Source organism: Physella acuta, unplaced genomic scaffold, assembly GCF_028476545.2.
Source record: "Physella acuta isolate Inbredline_101_S28 unplaced genomic scaffold, ASM2847654v3 ptg000318l, whole genome shotgun sequence".
NCBI lineage: Eukaryota > Metazoa > Mollusca > Gastropoda > Physidae > Physella > Physella acuta.
In genome coordinates, this window is record NW_026731837.1 from 27763 (window position 1) to 45202 (window position 17440).

A 17440-nucleotide genomic window follows, 5' to 3' on the forward strand; every position below is an offset into this window, starting at 1 on the left:
ACAATATAAAAATTATTTTCATATACACATAGTCATGTCAGAATCACATTGGCAATACAAGAATTCTGTTCATATTAAGACATATCAGAATCACATTGGCGATATAAGAATTTTGTTCATAAAACACATGAAGGCATGCCAGAATCACATTAGAAATATAAGAATTCTTTTCATTGACCCCTCCCTCCACATATCTGAGCACAGCTAACAAAATCACTCATCCCCCTTCCCATGCAAACATGCTTAAATGGAAAACTGTTTTTTTCCCCCTCAACACACTGGAATAACTGTGAAACTGAACAAACATAGAAGATGAGATGGAACTATTTTAATGCCTACACACTGATTTAATCAAGGCATTGGTTGATCTAACTTATTTTATGGTCATAGTGAAGAGGTCCAAGGAAATAGTCAAAGCTTCATATTTGTTAACTTACCAAGTTTCATAAATATATGTTTTATTAAGTTTATTTTACTATATTTTCATCAATAGATATGATAACAATATTTGCTTAGATTTGTTGTACACTGGCCAACTGTATTTAATTTGTCTGATATGCTGGGTATATTTGAGCAGAGTACAGAAAAAAACAACATGAAATGTAACATAAAATCCGACATTTAAGCCAAAGCAATGTTAAAAAAAATTAAATGCTCCTTCACACCAAGCCAATTTCCAGCAATAAAATGTAATATAGATTAAAGAGACATTCGTAAACAATATAAGGAAAAGACAACAGCCAACTATGCTACTCTCCTATTGCCTGCCATGTATTTTAATGGGAAAAAATACAGCACTTTTTATCAGTTATGGATGAACGCATGAAAAAAAAAGATTTAAAAACAAAAAAACACCAAAGCATTACAAAGGAATAGTTAGAATTGTAGCCATCTAATAGCATACACAATTTTTCTAGGCTATTGATTTACTTTGATAATTCAATCTAGTATCTAATTAAATAGAAATAAATAAAGTTATAAATTATTTAAGTATTTTAAAATGAGTCTAACATCCCCTGCAACAGATTAATATCATACACATGGACCAACCTGTTTAGGTTGATTCTTGAAGTCAAACTGTGGTGCCCCTGATGTCAAATGTTGACTGCAATAAGCCTCAAGTTCACTGATTGGGTCTCTGAAAAAAATTACATTAAACATACTTTCTTAATCATTTAAACAGAATTGGTTTCTGAAAAAATTACACTTTATATCCTATTTCTGTCACCTAAAGTGATTGGGTTTCTGAAAAATTTACACTGAATCCTTTTTCTAGCAATTAAAGAGATTGGGTTTCTGAAAAATTTACACTGAATCCTTTAACTATCAATTAAAGAGATTGGGTTTCTGAAGCAATTACATTAAACAAACTTTTTTAAAATTCATTTAAACTGATTGAGTCTCAGAAAAAATTACATTAAACATACTTTTTTAAAATCATTTAAACAGATTGGGTTTCTGCAAAAATTACACCAAATCCTTTTTCGGTTATTTAAAGAGATAGGGTTTCTGAAAAAATTACACTGAATCTTTTTTCTATCAATGAAAGAGATTGGGTTTCTGAAAAATTTACACTGAATCCTTTTTCTGTCATTTAAAGAGATTGGGTTTCTGAAAACAAAATAACACCAAATCCTTTTTCTGTCATTTAAAGAGATAGGGTTTCTGAAAAAATTACACTGAATCCTTTTTCTGTTATTTAAAGAGATTGGGTTTCTGATAGGGTCTATGCATCCCTTAGAGAGATAATTAAGAAATCACAATTGTCCTATAAGTAAACTGTCTTGACTGGATACTGTCCGAACAGCAGGCTTTTCGTACAGGGAACTATACTACTCTATGTCTACCAGATCAACTCTGAATCTAATGCTCAACAATATTTTTTTTCTCTAATAGACAATATAAAAGCATGGAATAAAATGAACTAGATTTATCCCTTATGGCTAAAAGTTCAGTTTAATAGTCAACTGATTTTCTTGTCACTTATTTTCTTAAGAGCCAATCCTCAGAGTAACTGGTCTCATTACTGCTTTCACTCACCTATTTTCTGGGACTTTATCCATCCCTGACTGAGGTGCTGTTTGTTGAGCTTCATGTGAATTATGAGTTTTCTGTTGGTGTCTGTTGGCTGGTAGGAAAAACAAAGAAGAATTCCAGTTAAGTTGCCAAGAAAATAAAATTTGTAAAGTATATGCTTTTGTCATGCCCAACATATAATTGTAGAATAATTTTTTTTATAGTTTTTAAATTAAAAAAAATAAATTCAAATCAAAATTAATTTATGCAGGTAAAATAGATTAGATCTAACCTACCTTCTGCAAACAATTCCTGAACTGACAGCTGCCTGCCGTACACCGACCCCCCCACAGGTGATTTGACAGGTGCTGGCACACCTGTGGACAGAGATGCTCCTACAACACTAGCATCCTCCAGGTGGTTCATGGGGGAGTGTTGTCTCTCCTGGGGAAAGCTTGGCGTGGAGGCAGGCTGGGCCTCAGACGCTGACACTCCAATTTTCAGTAACTGTTTCAGGGCCAGATCAGCCTGTTTGAGAATAAAACAGTGTTACGTGGATATTTGGGTAAACATCAGATAAACATACATAAGAATTTTAATGAATTATTTTATACCAGTGATTAGGGCTTACTTTTAGAACAAAACAGTGTTACATGGATATTTGGGTAAACATCAGATAAACATATATAAGAATTTAATATCTGTGACTTGGGCCTACTTTTAGAACAAAACAGTGTGACATGGATATTTGGGTAAACATCAGATAAACATACGTAAGAATTTTAATGAATTATTTTATACCTATGATTAGGGCTTACTTTTAGAACAAAACAGTGTTATGTGGATATTTGGATAAACATCAGATAAACATATATGAGCTTTTTAATGAATTATTTAATACCTGTGACTTTGGGCTAATTAAAGGTGCAGTAACGGGCGGTGTTTGCTGAGCAGCGGTCACCACACGGGTCATGCTTCCTCCTAGCTTGGCTTCAGCTGCCTGGGTCTAAAGAAAGAAAGAGGGCACATTGTCGAGTATTGCGAAATTTTGATTTATACTTGAAACACAAAGTGATGCAACTGATAACTTAAATAAAAATAGTAATTTTTTTACAAGTTAGAAACAGAACTCATAACTCATACCATTTTTCTGACAACAAATTAAGTTATTTTTAGATACTTGCAGTGGAAATTAAAATTAATTATTATAAAAAAAAAGTTATATAAATTTCTATCAACAAAAAAAATTTTCAGAGAAAAATATTTTCTTGAAAAAAAATAGGAAAAGTTACACCTATGCAAATATAACTTTTTAGCTAAAATAACTCTAGGAATACACAAATATAGTTTTGTTACATGTGAGAGCTCTATAAATCAAAGAACATGTATCACATTTTAATATGAAAACAGGCTGTACTTAAAGAGCCTAAAATGAAAATATTAAGGTAAACCAACCTTCAAAGAGTTAAACATGGCCAGAAACTCTGCATTCTCACACCCACCACTCACTTCACTTGCCACTTTGGCCTTGGCCAAATTCTCAACTTTGGTAGCAGCTTTCTGGGCCACTGGGCCAGACCTTGTCTGCTCCGTGCCTGTCCCTGAGCTGGCAGGTGTGGCTAGCAGAGCAGATGGTTTGGAGGGAACAATTTTTGGATTTGAAAGACTCTGGATGAGATCTAGTGGTTTAGGTGCTGACTGCGCCAGGTTGCTGGATTTTTGTAGGAGTTGGGGAGAAAATGCTGAGGTTGCTTGTTTCGGTGTGTGTTCCGATGTTGCTGTGCTTGATATACCTACATGCTGGAGGGATGAGAATGGCTTGATATGAGGACAAAGTACATACAAACAAAAATATCTACATTAGAATGAATTAGTTTATAAATTTCAATGAACTATAAATTTAAATTTCCAAGAATTATGAGTTTTACTGAACTGTAAATTTCAATGTACTATCAATTTCATTTTGTAAAAGTTTCAATGAAATTTAACTAACCGTTAAGTTTAGAATCTATGCTCCATGTAATAAAACAGTGGAAAGCAATAATGGAAAAATTATAAAATCATCAACATAATTCTGACAAAAAACTAATTGCTTAATGTGAATTCAACAAAAAATATAACAGAAATTAGTAATAAAATCAGATCAAATGATGGCATACATGTTTTAACATTTTGCTAAATGGGTTTCATAAGTTTAATGATGTCACAACTGTTTTTACTCTACTGTTAAAGTAGACTATATTTTAAGAAGTGGCCTAGACATAGAACTGTAATATAAAACTAGATTGATTTAGTAGGATGGAGGTGCAGAAGAAAGGTAGTCAGCTTTTTTATTTGGCCAAGTTAAGCATACTACACCATCAGTAACTAAGACTTTCTATTTTTAAGAAAATGAAAATACCAACCATTACACATCTAAGTGAAAAATTGATTTTCAAACAAGCAATAAAAACAATCTTTTTTTAAAAAACAAACTATTTTATAACAAAAAAAAAAAATGAAAACTGTTTTATAGTAAACTATTTTAGGTTTGGGTAATTAATTTTGACAATATATTGATCTCAGACATTTTGTCACTCAAAATCATATTTAAAAAATCAACAGCTAATCTGATATTTTACCAAATTAGTTATAAGTTTTATTCCAGTAATATTCTGTGGTGATTCGTATAAAATTTTATTAATACTAGTCTTAAATCATTGGTTAAAATTGTATGAATATCTCATTTTCTGAAAAGAACTCTACCAATTCCAACCTGATATAATGATTTCCACAAATTTTCAAATTCACTATGTTCTGAAGCCTCTCCATTAGCCTAAAACAGAACAGTTAAAAATGAATCTCAATTTTTAAAATAATTGCCCCCCCCCCCCCAATTTCAATGCATAGTTATTCTTTGTTCCCTCCTCTAAAAGTTTCTTGAGGAAATGGGTAGATACTCTTATTTTTCCAATTATCTACAATTTACCAAAAGAAGCAAATGAAAGACAGATTTTTAAACCGTGATAATCAAAAAATTTTCAATTGAAACATACAAAATGGATATGTTTCTAGTAGAGCTCTTGAGACATAGAATTGTTACAAAAACAACTTAAGTAATTTAGCGCAAGTTTAGATGCTATTTTTTTTCTAAACTTAAATGTTTAGTCATTCACTCCTTAAACAATAAAACATAAAATGAGGTGGTTAAATTAGCCAAATTTCTAGATTTTACAGAAAGAGGGTGGGAAAGATAAGTCGTGGAGAGATTTTTCATATCTTTTGGTCTAAATTTCAATAAGAGAATTGTTAAATAAAGCAATAGATCTACTTAAGTAGGTGCAAGACGCTGAATACAGCTGGTCAAAGTTTTTCATCTGGCTATGTGAAACATACCTTCAATGATTAACATATTCTACTTTTAACACGACCAAAATAAGAACTAATTTTACACATTAAAAAATTAAATAAATATACAGCCAATAATAGCTTTTATAAGCTATTCTCAGAAAGAAAAGTATTTTTAAAACTAGAAAGTTTTAAAATTATTAAAGAAATATAACGGAACTATGTAACTATCAATTAGTATGGTAGCTAAAACAAATTAATTAACACCATTAAGCTCTCATGAACACAGTTAATCTCTCAATAACACAGTGAAGCTTACATTATGTTTTGCTCAAAATGGCAGTTCATGAGATAATTATTGACATTAAATAAATCTAAAACATTGTGTCATTGAAATTTATATTTAAAAAAATTAATCTTGCTAGGATTTTTAGACCAATTTATTAAAAGTTTGATTCCAAAATTGAAACAATAGTTTTGTGGTGATTTGTAAAATTGTATTATATATTCTACAGTCTATCAAAAAATAAATTGTTTGAATATCTCGTCTTCTTGCGAGACACTATCATGCTTACACCAACTTGATTTAATGATTTCCATAAAATTTCAAATTCATTTTGTTCTGAAGCCTCCCCATTGGCCTAAAACAGAACAGTCAAGAAATTTAGTTCGGTTTTTTAAATGATTTCTTTTTAAAACTGGATATTGAGTCATTCATTTTTTGTACTTCCAAATTTTAACAAATCTGGAAACGTGAAGGGAAAGATAACTCTGGGAGAGAAGAATTGTCTATAATTGCTTACATTTTTAGCCATTAATGCCTGAGGACCTTGCATTTTAGGAGTGACAAACTTAGGGGGAGTAACACTTTGTCCCTTGCCTTGGAACTGGTGAGGAAAAGACATTAAAACAATATTTAATTGACTAAAACGATAAAAACATCAAGTTCTGTGGCGATGGCATCGTTGGGAGGGAGAGACTATGGTGGCAAACTAAAGTCAATAGTTCAGACTCTGCATATAAGGCTTGATAGCTGAGGACAGCAACCCACCAAGGAGAGAAAACTCCTCACTCAAACAACTGCTACAATGCAGTTTGTGCTGGGTGGACAAAGGCTATTGAAACAAATCCGGAAAGAAAAGCAGGCTAAAATTTGAGTCAACTGCCTATATGGCACATAACAAGTTGACGCATAATACTTAATTGTAATGAAGGATATATCCTTCAATATAATAATTAAAAACTAAGAAGAAAAAAATCAAGTTCGGTAACTCATTGAACTCTGTAATGTCCATTTTAATATTATATTTGCTGATGTAGGTTTTTCTTTTGATGTTTAAAACAGAAGTTAATTTTTATGAGGGAAGCAAGAATTTTTTTTTCATAACATAGGAGGTCAAAGGTTAAATGTATTAATAGCTCAAAAATAAGAACATAAAAATGGCAGTGTTCACTGTATTGGTCGCTCAGATTAATAACTTAAAAAAAAATATGTCTTACTTGATTTTGCCCAACAAAATACTGTCCAAACAATGGCTGACCATTGTCCCACTTGACACCCTGCTGCTGGAAGTGCTGACCTTGACCTGGCTTTGAGAACTGCTGCTGCTGTTGCTGTCTCCAGATGGCAGCCCTGTCCGGGTAGGCCCCGTTGCGGTCGTTGTACACCCTCTGCCCAGCCAAGTTGTTGTTGTTGTTGTAGCTAGGATGGTGACTCCCGGGGCTGCTGTGGTGACTTGACGCTGAACTGCGGTCATGGGAGTGACTCTGATGCATCCTGAAACAAACACTTCACTGGTAACATCAAGGGTTCTCAACCTGGGTTTAGTCGAACCCCAGGAGTGTGGTGAGTTGACGCTGTGGTCATGGGAGTGACTCTGATGCATCCTGAAACAAATATTTCACTGGTAACATCAAGGGTTCTCAACCTGGGTTCAGTCGAACCCCAGGAGTGTGGTGAGTGTGGTGACGCTGAACTGCGGTCATGGGAGTGACTCTGATGCATCCTGAAACAAATATTTCACTGGTAACATCAATGGTTCTCAACCTGGGTTCAGTCGAACCCCAGGAGTGTGGTGAGTGTGGTGACGCTGAACTGCGGTCATGGGAGTGACTCTGATGCATCCTGAAACAAACATTTCACTGGTAACATCAATGGTTCTCAACCTGGGTTCAGTCGAACCCCAGGAGTGTGGTGAGTGTGGTGACGCTGAACTGCGGTCATGGGAGTGACTCTGATGCATCCTGAAACAAACATTTTCACTGGTAACATCAATGGTTCTCAACCTGGGTTCAGTCGAACCCCAGGAGTGTGGTGAGTGTGGTGACGCTGAACTGCGGTCATGGGAGTGACTCTGATGCATCCTGAAACAAACATTTCACTGGTAACATCAATGGTTCTCAACCTGGGTTCAGTCGAACCCCAGGAGTGTGGTGAGTGTGGTGACGCTGAACTGCGGTCATGGGAGTGACTCTGATGCATCCTGAAACAAACATTTTCACTGGTAACATCAATGGTTCTCAACCTGGGTTCAGTCGAACCCCAGGAGTGTGGTGAGTGTGGTGACGCTGAACTGCGGTCATGGGAGTGACTCTGATGCATCCTGAAACAAACATTTCACTGGTAACATCAATGGTTCTCAACCTGGGTTCAGTCGAACCCCAGGAGTGTGGTGAGTGTGGTGACGCTGAACTGCGGTCATGGGAGTGACTCTGATGCATCCTGAAACAAACATTTTCACTGGTAACATCAATGGTTCTCAACCTGGGTTCAGTCGAACCCCAGGAGTGTGGCGAGTCAGTACGGCAGAAGTCAAGACACACGCCCAACTCATACAAATGGATTTTGTGTGTACGATAGAACCATTAAGAAGGGTTCGGTGAATGCGCATTTGAAAATGGTGGGGTTTGGTACATCCAAAAAGGTTAAGAACCTCTGGGACAGTAAACATAAAAACTATTTTTGTTTTTATAATTTTTCTTTTTAGTAAGACAAGAAAAGATCATGTTTCACAGATATAGTTGATTACTTTGAAAAAAAAAAAAATTCAAGACAATAACCTCAAAAACAAGTTACCTCAAACCCCCTCCACACAAACAACTAGTACGTATATAACTATTACGTATAGGGGAAAAAAATTGGATAAGAAACAAATTATAAATAAAAATTTCGGCTGTTATTTTTTTTTTACTTAAGCACACTTTAAGCTATATAAAATGTTAAAACAATAACATTTTAATCAAATGCTAAACAAAGTCAACTACTTGGTTCAGGAAAAAATTTAAAAGCAGGAATAAGGGGTCGGCATAGTCGGAATGATAAAACTTATTGTTGTTAAACCAAAGTCTTGAGTTCGAACACCCAGACAGATAAAGCCCAATAGCTGGGGAAAGCAACCCATCAAGAGAGAGAACTCCAAAATAAAACAACTGCTGCCTAGTAGTTTGTTCTTGGATGCACAAATTAGATGGAAGCTAATCCATAAAAAAAAGCAGGTCCAAGTAGAATCAATGGCCTATATGTGTAAAACATATGCACATGAAATACTTAACTGTGTTGCAGGAAATCCCATCCAACATTAAGAACGAAGAATTAGAAGCATGAACCAATAACAAATTCCCAGAAAAAAAATATACCCAGATGTGATCAGGTATGTAAATGGGCAAACAAAACTAATTTTAACACTGAAAGTTGAAACTCAGCTCAGTGCATTGTACTGTTTCATAAAACAATCAGTAATTTACTATTGTTATTGTTGTTATTAACCTTTTCATCCACACAACTACACAATAAAACCTCCTTTTGTTGTGACACATCACAGGCATGTTCATTCAAAGCTCCCCTCCATATCTGAACCTAAACACACAAAAAATATTACCCAACACTATTGTTTATTTTGCTAGCTCTACCAATACCAACATCAGTCTCAGTATCACAGACATCTCTTTTTACAGGATAATTTTAACAAAGGAAATATAATCACAATTGGGTAAACTCAACTCACTAACACATTATCCCTGAGTTTCTAAAACACTTCAATGATATGTAGCACAAGGGTTCTAAAACAATTTTTATCTTACACTCAGATGACATGTAACACAGAGGTTTTTAGTTAGCAGGGCAGACAGAAATTTTAAATATTTAAATTTCTCTCTCTCTCTTGTTGTATAAAAAAAACAGACGTAACAGAAATAAGAATCTTTTACATTTCTCAGCCATATTGGTTATTTATTGGAGAGCTAAGATTTACTTTAACTATAATGACAAAACAAAACACCTAAAGCCGTGCAATAAACCAGAGTCAGCAGTCCACCCTATCAGAGCTGCACATGAAGGGAAGCTTAATTAAAATGTACATAACTGTTAGCATTTAACAAAATTCACCTTGGCTTTAAATGTTGAAAATATAAACAAAGGGATTTAACACTGGCTGGTCAAGTATACAATGGTGGATTTAAGAAATAATACAATTGTACAACTCTGTATAATAGTTTCACTATCTTTCTTCACATACCAAGTATTTGTATATGCCTACAATATAACATATGTTTACATCCATAGATGTTTATTCCAAAGTAAATAAAGTACTCTCTGATAAATTGAAAGTAAAATTAAGGGAAATTACAATGACAGTTAATTCTTGGAATTGTGTGACAGAATTACCTTTTCATTTTACTGACTTTTAAGTAAAACAAATCAAAGCACAAAATTTATTTTCCTAAAAACGACAACTATTGTTTATATACATAGTCTTCAAATTTTTTTTTAAATAAACAAACGTTTACATTTTGAAAATCCCATTACAATTACTAATTCTGCAAATTATATGGAATAACATTTTTAATTTTTTAAAATGAAATTATGCCAATTGCAAAGTTTTAGGAAAATAACCACCGAAGACTTATTAATGTGAAAATGGGAAAGTCAAGCTTACCTAGCACTGTTCCTACTAGATTTTTTATCCATGCCAACATTTTTCCTAAACTCTCCAAATGTAAGATTCAACATGGCAGATCCTGGCACTCTGTAGCCTTTGTTTTCAGAACACCTGCAAAAAAAAAAAAAAAATACATCAGTTGGTTTTAAAATATGTGTTCATTTTCAAAAATACAAAACTTCCAGTTAATTTTAAATTGAATTGCTTTCTTTTCTAAACATCTACATTTAGAAGACACCAGTATTTTACTTCAAACCTAATTGAATTGTCTAAATTATTTAATGTGGAGTTGGTGCAATTTTAAAAAGGCATTGTATCGACTTTTGAGTAATCCATTTAATCATAGCCACACTCGTTCTTCATACTTTATAACATAGAATGAATAAATCTTTTATTTAGTATCTTTCATTTTAGTATCATGGTAGAAACAAAAATCTGTGATATTCAAAAAGAGGCTGCAATGCCTTACTGAATATATCTTTACTAGAAACCTGCTTTAAACCCAAACAGTAAATATGGCAAAGAAAACTATCACCAAAATACAGTTTATTTCCAGAATTTTTTAAAAACTAAAATATCAAAGCCACTAATATTAATTTTTCAAGCAAATATATTTTCTTCACAAACATGTTCAGTTTTCAAAACGAGAGATACAAAAAAATTAATCAAGTTTGTGGTATGAGATGTTTCAATTTTGTTTTGTAATACACAAGGAGCTGCCGGACTTATTGGGCTAAAATATAGAGAGAGAGCTGCCCAACACTGAGTCCAATAGTGAAGTGTGGCAGAAGCATCTTGCTCCAAAAGAATAAGTAAAAGTACAAACAAATCATTTTTAAAAAGTTTATACCTGAGAGTTATCCCTCCTGTAAATGCTTCATCAAAGACAACATCATATAAACTATGAGGTGTAATTCCTTCCCCTGCTTCAGGTATACCAATGATTGTTCCCCTTTTACCAAAAGGTACAGAATAGCCTGCCTTGACCACAACAATTCTGTCATACAAATAGAAGTCAGCATCAGGATCAGGCACCAAAGTGCCTTGGTTGGCTAAAGGCTAAAAATATGTGGAGAAAATAAAAGACAAAACTTCAAAAGAAAAATTAAATAAAATGCTTCATAACATATAATTACTTAATAAATGAAAAAAACAAATCTCAACAATAATTTGTAAAGCATTAATGACTTCTAGAACAACAAATTTGTAATTATTTTGTTTGTAATTTTCAACTTTAATAATATTCAGATAAACCAAATTAAATTTTAAGCTTAATAAACCTCTGCTTACCCTAAACAATAATCTTGCTTTGACTTTCATTTTAACAGTGTCAGGCACCTTGTTTAGTCCATCCTTTGGGAGATTGAAGAAAAATGACTACACAAATGGCATAGCAAGACACTGATGAATTTGTTTAAGAACAACTTTTTATAAATGGTAAATTAAAATTCCCCCAGAATCTATGTTAAAAGGTAGAAAAGTAGATAGCAATGTCCTATTTATGATTAACAGTGTTGAATGAAAGTTGATGAAAACATTTTGAATGTTAATATTACCATTTATAAAAAGTGGGCACAAGAACAATAAAAATAAACATCAAATTAATTTTGAAATAATAAAAAAATATTAATGCATCAGTTAACAAATAAGGTGATGCACATGACCTTGTTTTGTAAAATAGTAAAAGAAACAGACTATCATGTAAAATACATAGACTTTTAACAATTAAGTAAACTTTATCTGCATTTAATGAAACTATATTTGATAACATAAAATAATTTATGACAGAAATAATTCTTTGTTTGTACATAATTTAACCAGTTTAAAAAAAAAATGTAAATGGTTAATTTGTACTCAATTCTAACAAAAATCTGCACTTACAACCATAGTCTCAATTTCTTTCACCCTGTCCTCATCAAGTATTTCTGAACCAAACTTCATGCGAGGGGCTTTAGTACACGGCAGTTCTTCAAGGTATTTGAGCACATCTTTCAGCTTGGACTTACTGAAAAATTGAGAAACAAATAGTTTTTATAGCTCAAATAATTTTGTTGAATTAATCCTTTCAATAAGAAACCATTCACAAAAATGTTTTATTTTCTTTTTAAAATTGTGTTCTTCTAGTTGTTTATTCTGACTATTTTAAAATAGGTTTAAAAATAATTTACTTCTTGTTTTTTAATACAATTTAGTAAATCTTTAATTAATAAATGTAACACTAAATTTTTAAAATAAAGGATAAAAGATATTTGAAGTAACAACTTAAGCTTACCCATGCTCAGGGAACAGTAGAGCCTCAGAGAAAACATCATTGTTACTTTTATTCTGTTGAACAGTCAGCCATAGGTCAGGGAAGCTGTGGGTATATTGTAAATCATAAACACATCAGTTATGTTACACTGAATGGTAGACGTAATTTTTAAGTTAAACTTTAAATATAGATGAGTAACCAGAAACATATTAGGTAAATTCAATAAACTGGAAATGAAAAAATTGCCAGATGCTGTGATAGGACACATACCATTCTTGACTTTGGTTGATGTTTTAAACTTTTATTCAGCATTAATTAATTAAATTATTAAAATCTAAAGTGGTTAAAAAAAACCCTCTTACCTGTTGATATAATCCTCTACAGTTTTAATGCATTTAAAACTGTATCCCCAACCGTCATCCAACTTCTTAGTGTAACCTGGAACCTCCTCCCCTTTCTTTGTGAATTTGAGATTAAGTCCAATGTTTGCCTTCCCCCCATTGACGCCAGATTTCTCTATGAAGATGGAGCCAGTAATTCTAGCCATTATGTGGCCATCAATGCCTATTTGCTGCGCAGCTTGGTAGTTGTTGAAATATCTTTCATGCATGGACTGGATGTAATAATGAAATATGAATTGACAGAAATGAAAACCGAATAAAAAACATCTTGATAGCGTATTTTAGAAGTTTAAAAAATAAATAAAGTAAGGTTGAATAGCGTCATGTTTGTAGATAGCAAGAACACATAAGATTAGGAGAAGCTCAGAGCAGATCAGCCAGAACCACACACTAATAAAAGTATTTAAATATTTCTTTATTGTCGTGTGATACTCACAGAACTACTCATATGCCTAAAATCTGGCTCCTCTTTTACATCTATGGCTATCCTTATCCGGTTTTGATCACCAAGAATCTCCAGCACCTAAAATTGTTAACAAAAAAAAATATAAAAAATTAAAAACTTTAAAAATTTCCAACCACAATTCAACAATCTTATTGAACAATGATTAAATTGCTAAAATATATCAAGGAAACTCTACCTTGCCCTGAGCACCATAATGAGGGTTCCCTGTCATGAAAATGTCACATCCTTTAGGAAAGACTTCTTCCAATGTTTTTAAAACCTCATCCGGCGAGTCTTCCACATCAAGGTCCTGATGATATATATATATAACATTATTACTATCATGTTTATACTTAATGATGCATTAAACAATTTTAAGTTCACATTATAAATTAATATAAAGCTTTCTTTCATTTTATATTTTTTTAAATTTGACATAAGTAAACAAAAATAAGTAACTCATCATAGCTAACCTTGATGGACATTTGATGCAAGTATGGAACAGCAGCTGATGCAAACTGTTTCTTCAGTGTGACAGTACCATTGGAGTTAAAAGTGTACCTGCAAGTTTTAAGAGACAACACAAATAGTTATGCAAATAGCAATAATCTGTACAGACAATAAAAAAACAACAGGTGAATACTAAACATCTAAATCTATGTTAAAATTAACTTGTTTAATTAGAGTTTATAACTACTCACATTTTTCCTGTCATGGGAGAAGCATAAATAACTATTTCAGTATTTCCTACATCTATAGCAAACCGATCTTTATGCCTGTAATATAATTTTAGAAGTGAGTCATAGAAAAAAAAAGAAATACACTTGATAACAACACTGTGAGTGATTTTTTTGAACTAATAATAATGAGAAATTAAAATTTCTTTAAATACTTAATTTTGAACTTTAAATGGTTTCATTAGAAATCTTTAAACCCAACTAGTTCCACCTTTCTTTAATGGCCATAGCTTCCTTGGCAACAACACCAGCTTCGTCATCTCTCAGTTTTTTCCTGTTGTAGGAAACAGCTTGGCTCGAGCCTTTTGTCCCATTTTCTTCCAACAGTTCTATCCTATTTGGGGGAAAAAAATATTCATTAATTGGAAAAGAAATTGCAGGTTGAGCATTTCATAAACAAATTAATAAAGATATTAACTGTTACTGTCAAAACATTTTAGATATATTAACCTTTTATTTTTAACAGAATAAAAAATATATTAAATTAATACTCAGTAGTGTTTATTTAATCTTATTTAGCAAAATTGTGGAAATTAAAAAAAAATGTTTTAATGACTAAAAGAACAGTAATATTTTTTAAAAAAAACACATTTTTTTTACTTCAATTTGCTTTAATTTATAAAATTCTAAATCTGATAATTTTACTCAAAAGTAAACAACGACATAAAGGTCAAACGAACTTACTTAAAGGATTCATTAGCAACAGCAACAACTCTTGCTTCATGAAGATGTGGCCAACCAACATATGTTACATTGCCAAGAAGTTCATCAGCAACCTCTTCCAGCCTCTACAAAAAAATTGTATTTCTTATTACACGGTGAAAGTAACTAAAACAACAGCCACAGACGTGAGTACAAATAGAAAACTTACAACTCCTTCTTGAAACTGGATCCTAAGAAGCATATTTTCACCTCGACTGTTATGTTGAAAGACTTTACACCCACATTTAGCAAGCTCATGCTACAAAAATAAAAAAAAGAATAGAATCAGTTATAAGGCTAATGGTAAACTTAGCACTGGACACTTTTAACAATTTTAAAAATAAAAGTACATGAACAGTTTATAAATGTTTCACCAAGGTATTAACAAAATAACTTTCAGCACCCGTAAATAAAAAAGAACACTTATTTTAAAAATTGATAATATATAATATTCTATGTAGACCAAGAGAGTATGATGAAATGTCCTTACAGTGTGAGGTATAAATCGCAGCTTGGGAAACCCTGGGAAGTAAACATGCAATCTAACAGTGTCCAGAAGACCTTTTCGCAGACAGTTTGCATCTATGTTGAACAGGTTTTTGTCCAGTTTTGATATTCTGTTCAGAATTGAAAAAAAAAAGAAAATTTAAATCAAGAAAAACTGTAGTAATACTAAATATCAATATCATAAGTAACAATATCATAAGTGAGAGTGCACAGCAAGGCAGTTTTATCACTTTTGAGACATTTACCCTCAAGGTGTTTTTTAATTAAGTTATCCAGAGTTGGTCTCAGAAAAAATCATGTATAGATATAATTTTATCTATGATAGATAATTATTTATGCTCAGTTTTTATATATTTTAAACAGGGTAGTGCAATTTCCTCACAAAAATTATACTAATAAAAAAAACTAACTTGGCTCTGTTGTAATGTATATCTGGAAAAACTCCTGGCAAAGAAGATTTGTAAAGGCCCTGGTTCTCCTGAGTGTACTGATACAACATGTGGGGGCCATGTTGGTTCCTGTCCTTCTCTTCCTTTGTTAAAAGATGATCCTTACTGGCCATAGCCTCCAGCAATCTTCTCTGTGAACAATACACATCATGGTCTACCTTTGTGACTCATTTAAATACACCCCTCCCCACCCAATTTTTTATTTTTTTTAAATAAAAATTATCTTGTAAACTTTTTAGGCAGTTTTAATTCAAAGAATTGCAAATTATTCTTTGGTATTTTAAAGAACACAAATTATGAGCCAAAATTGTACCTCCTCTATGAATGGTATGAGAACCACTGCTTCCCAGTCCTGTTGTTTACCATTCAAGTCAGTCTCAAAGTTGACGGGGTAAAAATCTATGATGGGTGAGCTTGGCTCAGTCATTAAAGGCTGTAAAAAAATTTGAACTCATCAATGGTAAATACAAAGTACAAAAGTATCTCAATTAACTAAACTACTTATTTCCCTAGGTTAACATAGTCTAAGTAATATTATAAATAAAAAAAAAAATTATAATTGCAACAAAATAGTTAAAGTGAAATTCTTGTTTTTTTTGTTTTTTTTTAATTTCTGCATGATAAGTTGTTTTCTTTAATGGAGTGTAATATTTTTACACCCACAAATTTTTGGAGCTTTGATGAGTAAAAGATGAGTCTGGCAAAATTAAATGTGTTTGGGCATAGTACAGGCAATAACATTTCTATATATGCAGAGTGTTCGGCTGCTAGCCCAAAAATGTTTAGTTCGGATCTCTGCAGGAGATCTCTAAGTCCACCCAGCAGTGCTGGTGGCAGTAAATCTTTGCTACACATAGTACCAAGTATTGTATTGACCACCTACCTGAAGTGCTGGTGGCAGTAAATCTTTGCTACATATAGTACCAAGTATTGTATTGACCACCTACCTGAAGTGCTGGTGGCAGTAAATCTTTGCTACACACAGTACCAAGTATTGTATTGACCACCTACCTGCAGTGCTGGTGGCAGTAAATCTTTGCTACACACAGTACCAAGTATTGTATTGACCACCTACCTGAAGTGCTGGTGGCAGTAAATCTTTGCTACACACAGTACCATACACACAGTACCAAGTATTGTATTGACCACCTACCTGAAGTGCTGGTGGCAGTAAATCTTTGCTACACATAGTACCAAGTATTGTATTGACCACCTACCTGCAGTGCTGGTGGCAGTAAATCTTTGCTACACAAAGTACCAAGTATTGTATTGACCACCTACCTGAAGTGCTGGTGGCAGTAAATCTTTGCTGGCAGCAGGCAAGACTGCCATGAGCTGCTGGAAGGGCAGGAAGGGTGTGGACAAATCAAATGTGATCACCATGTCGCTGAAGTTTCTAACATCACTGATGTAAGGAGCATAGTGGTGGGGGTAGAACCTGTAATAAAAATTAAACACAACTAGTTTTATAGGGAGCGTAGTGGTGGGGGTAGAACCTGTGACAAAAGTTAAACACAACTTGTTTTATAGAGAGCATAGTGGTGGGGGTAGAGCCTGAAACAAAAATTAAACACAACTTGTTATATAAGGAGAACCTGTAAATCACAACACAACTCAGTGTTGTCAATGGTGACAAAACAAATATTAAATTTGTGTTTGTTATATGAT

At 32.9% G+C, this 17440-nt stretch overlaps 1 protein-coding gene across 3 annotated transcripts in view; it reads right to left on the reverse strand.

Annotated features, from left to right (window-relative positions):
* LOC131940465 (5'-3' exoribonuclease 1) overlaps positions 1-17440 on the reverse strand; it is a 34786-nt gene that overhangs the window by 6735 nt on the left and 10611 nt on the right. For 2 of the 3 annotated variants that reach the window (XM_059299123.1, XM_059299122.1), the window contains exons 16-40: positions 17054-17210; positions 16086-16205; positions 15734-15903; positions 15307-15433; positions 14986-15075; positions 14799-14902; positions 14326-14448; positions 14079-14153; positions 13851-13938; positions 13574-13687; positions 13369-13455; positions 12894-13144; positions 12553-12636; positions 12162-12285; positions 11571-11633; positions 11131-11339; positions 10278-10391; positions 6844-7120; positions 6147-6230; positions 4772-4831; positions 3472-3816; positions 2918-3022; positions 2313-2544; positions 2041-2128; positions 1051-1138 (exon numbers count right to left, since the gene is read on the reverse strand). In XM_059299123.1, the coding sequence (XP_059155106.1) occupies positions 1051-1138; positions 2041-2128; positions 2313-2544; positions 2918-3022; positions 3472-3816; positions 4772-4831; positions 6147-6230; positions 6844-7120; positions 10278-10391; positions 11131-11339; positions 11571-11633; positions 12162-12285; positions 12553-12636; positions 12894-13144; positions 13369-13455; positions 13574-13687; positions 13851-13938; positions 14079-14153; positions 14326-14448; positions 14799-14902; positions 14986-15075; positions 15307-15433; positions 15734-15903; positions 16086-16205; positions 17054-17210 (3379 nt within the window). The remainder of the gene's footprint in view (positions 1-1050; positions 1139-2040; positions 2129-2312; positions 2545-2917; positions 3023-3471; positions 3817-4771; positions 4832-6146; positions 6231-6843; positions 7121-10277; positions 10392-11130; positions 11340-11570; positions 11634-12161; positions 12286-12552; positions 12637-12893; positions 13145-13368; positions 13456-13573; positions 13688-13850; positions 13939-14078; positions 14154-14325; positions 14449-14798; positions 14903-14985; positions 15076-15306; positions 15434-15733; positions 15904-16085; positions 16206-17053; positions 17211-17440) is intronic. The other variant, XM_059299124.1, reaches the window with a different exon arrangement.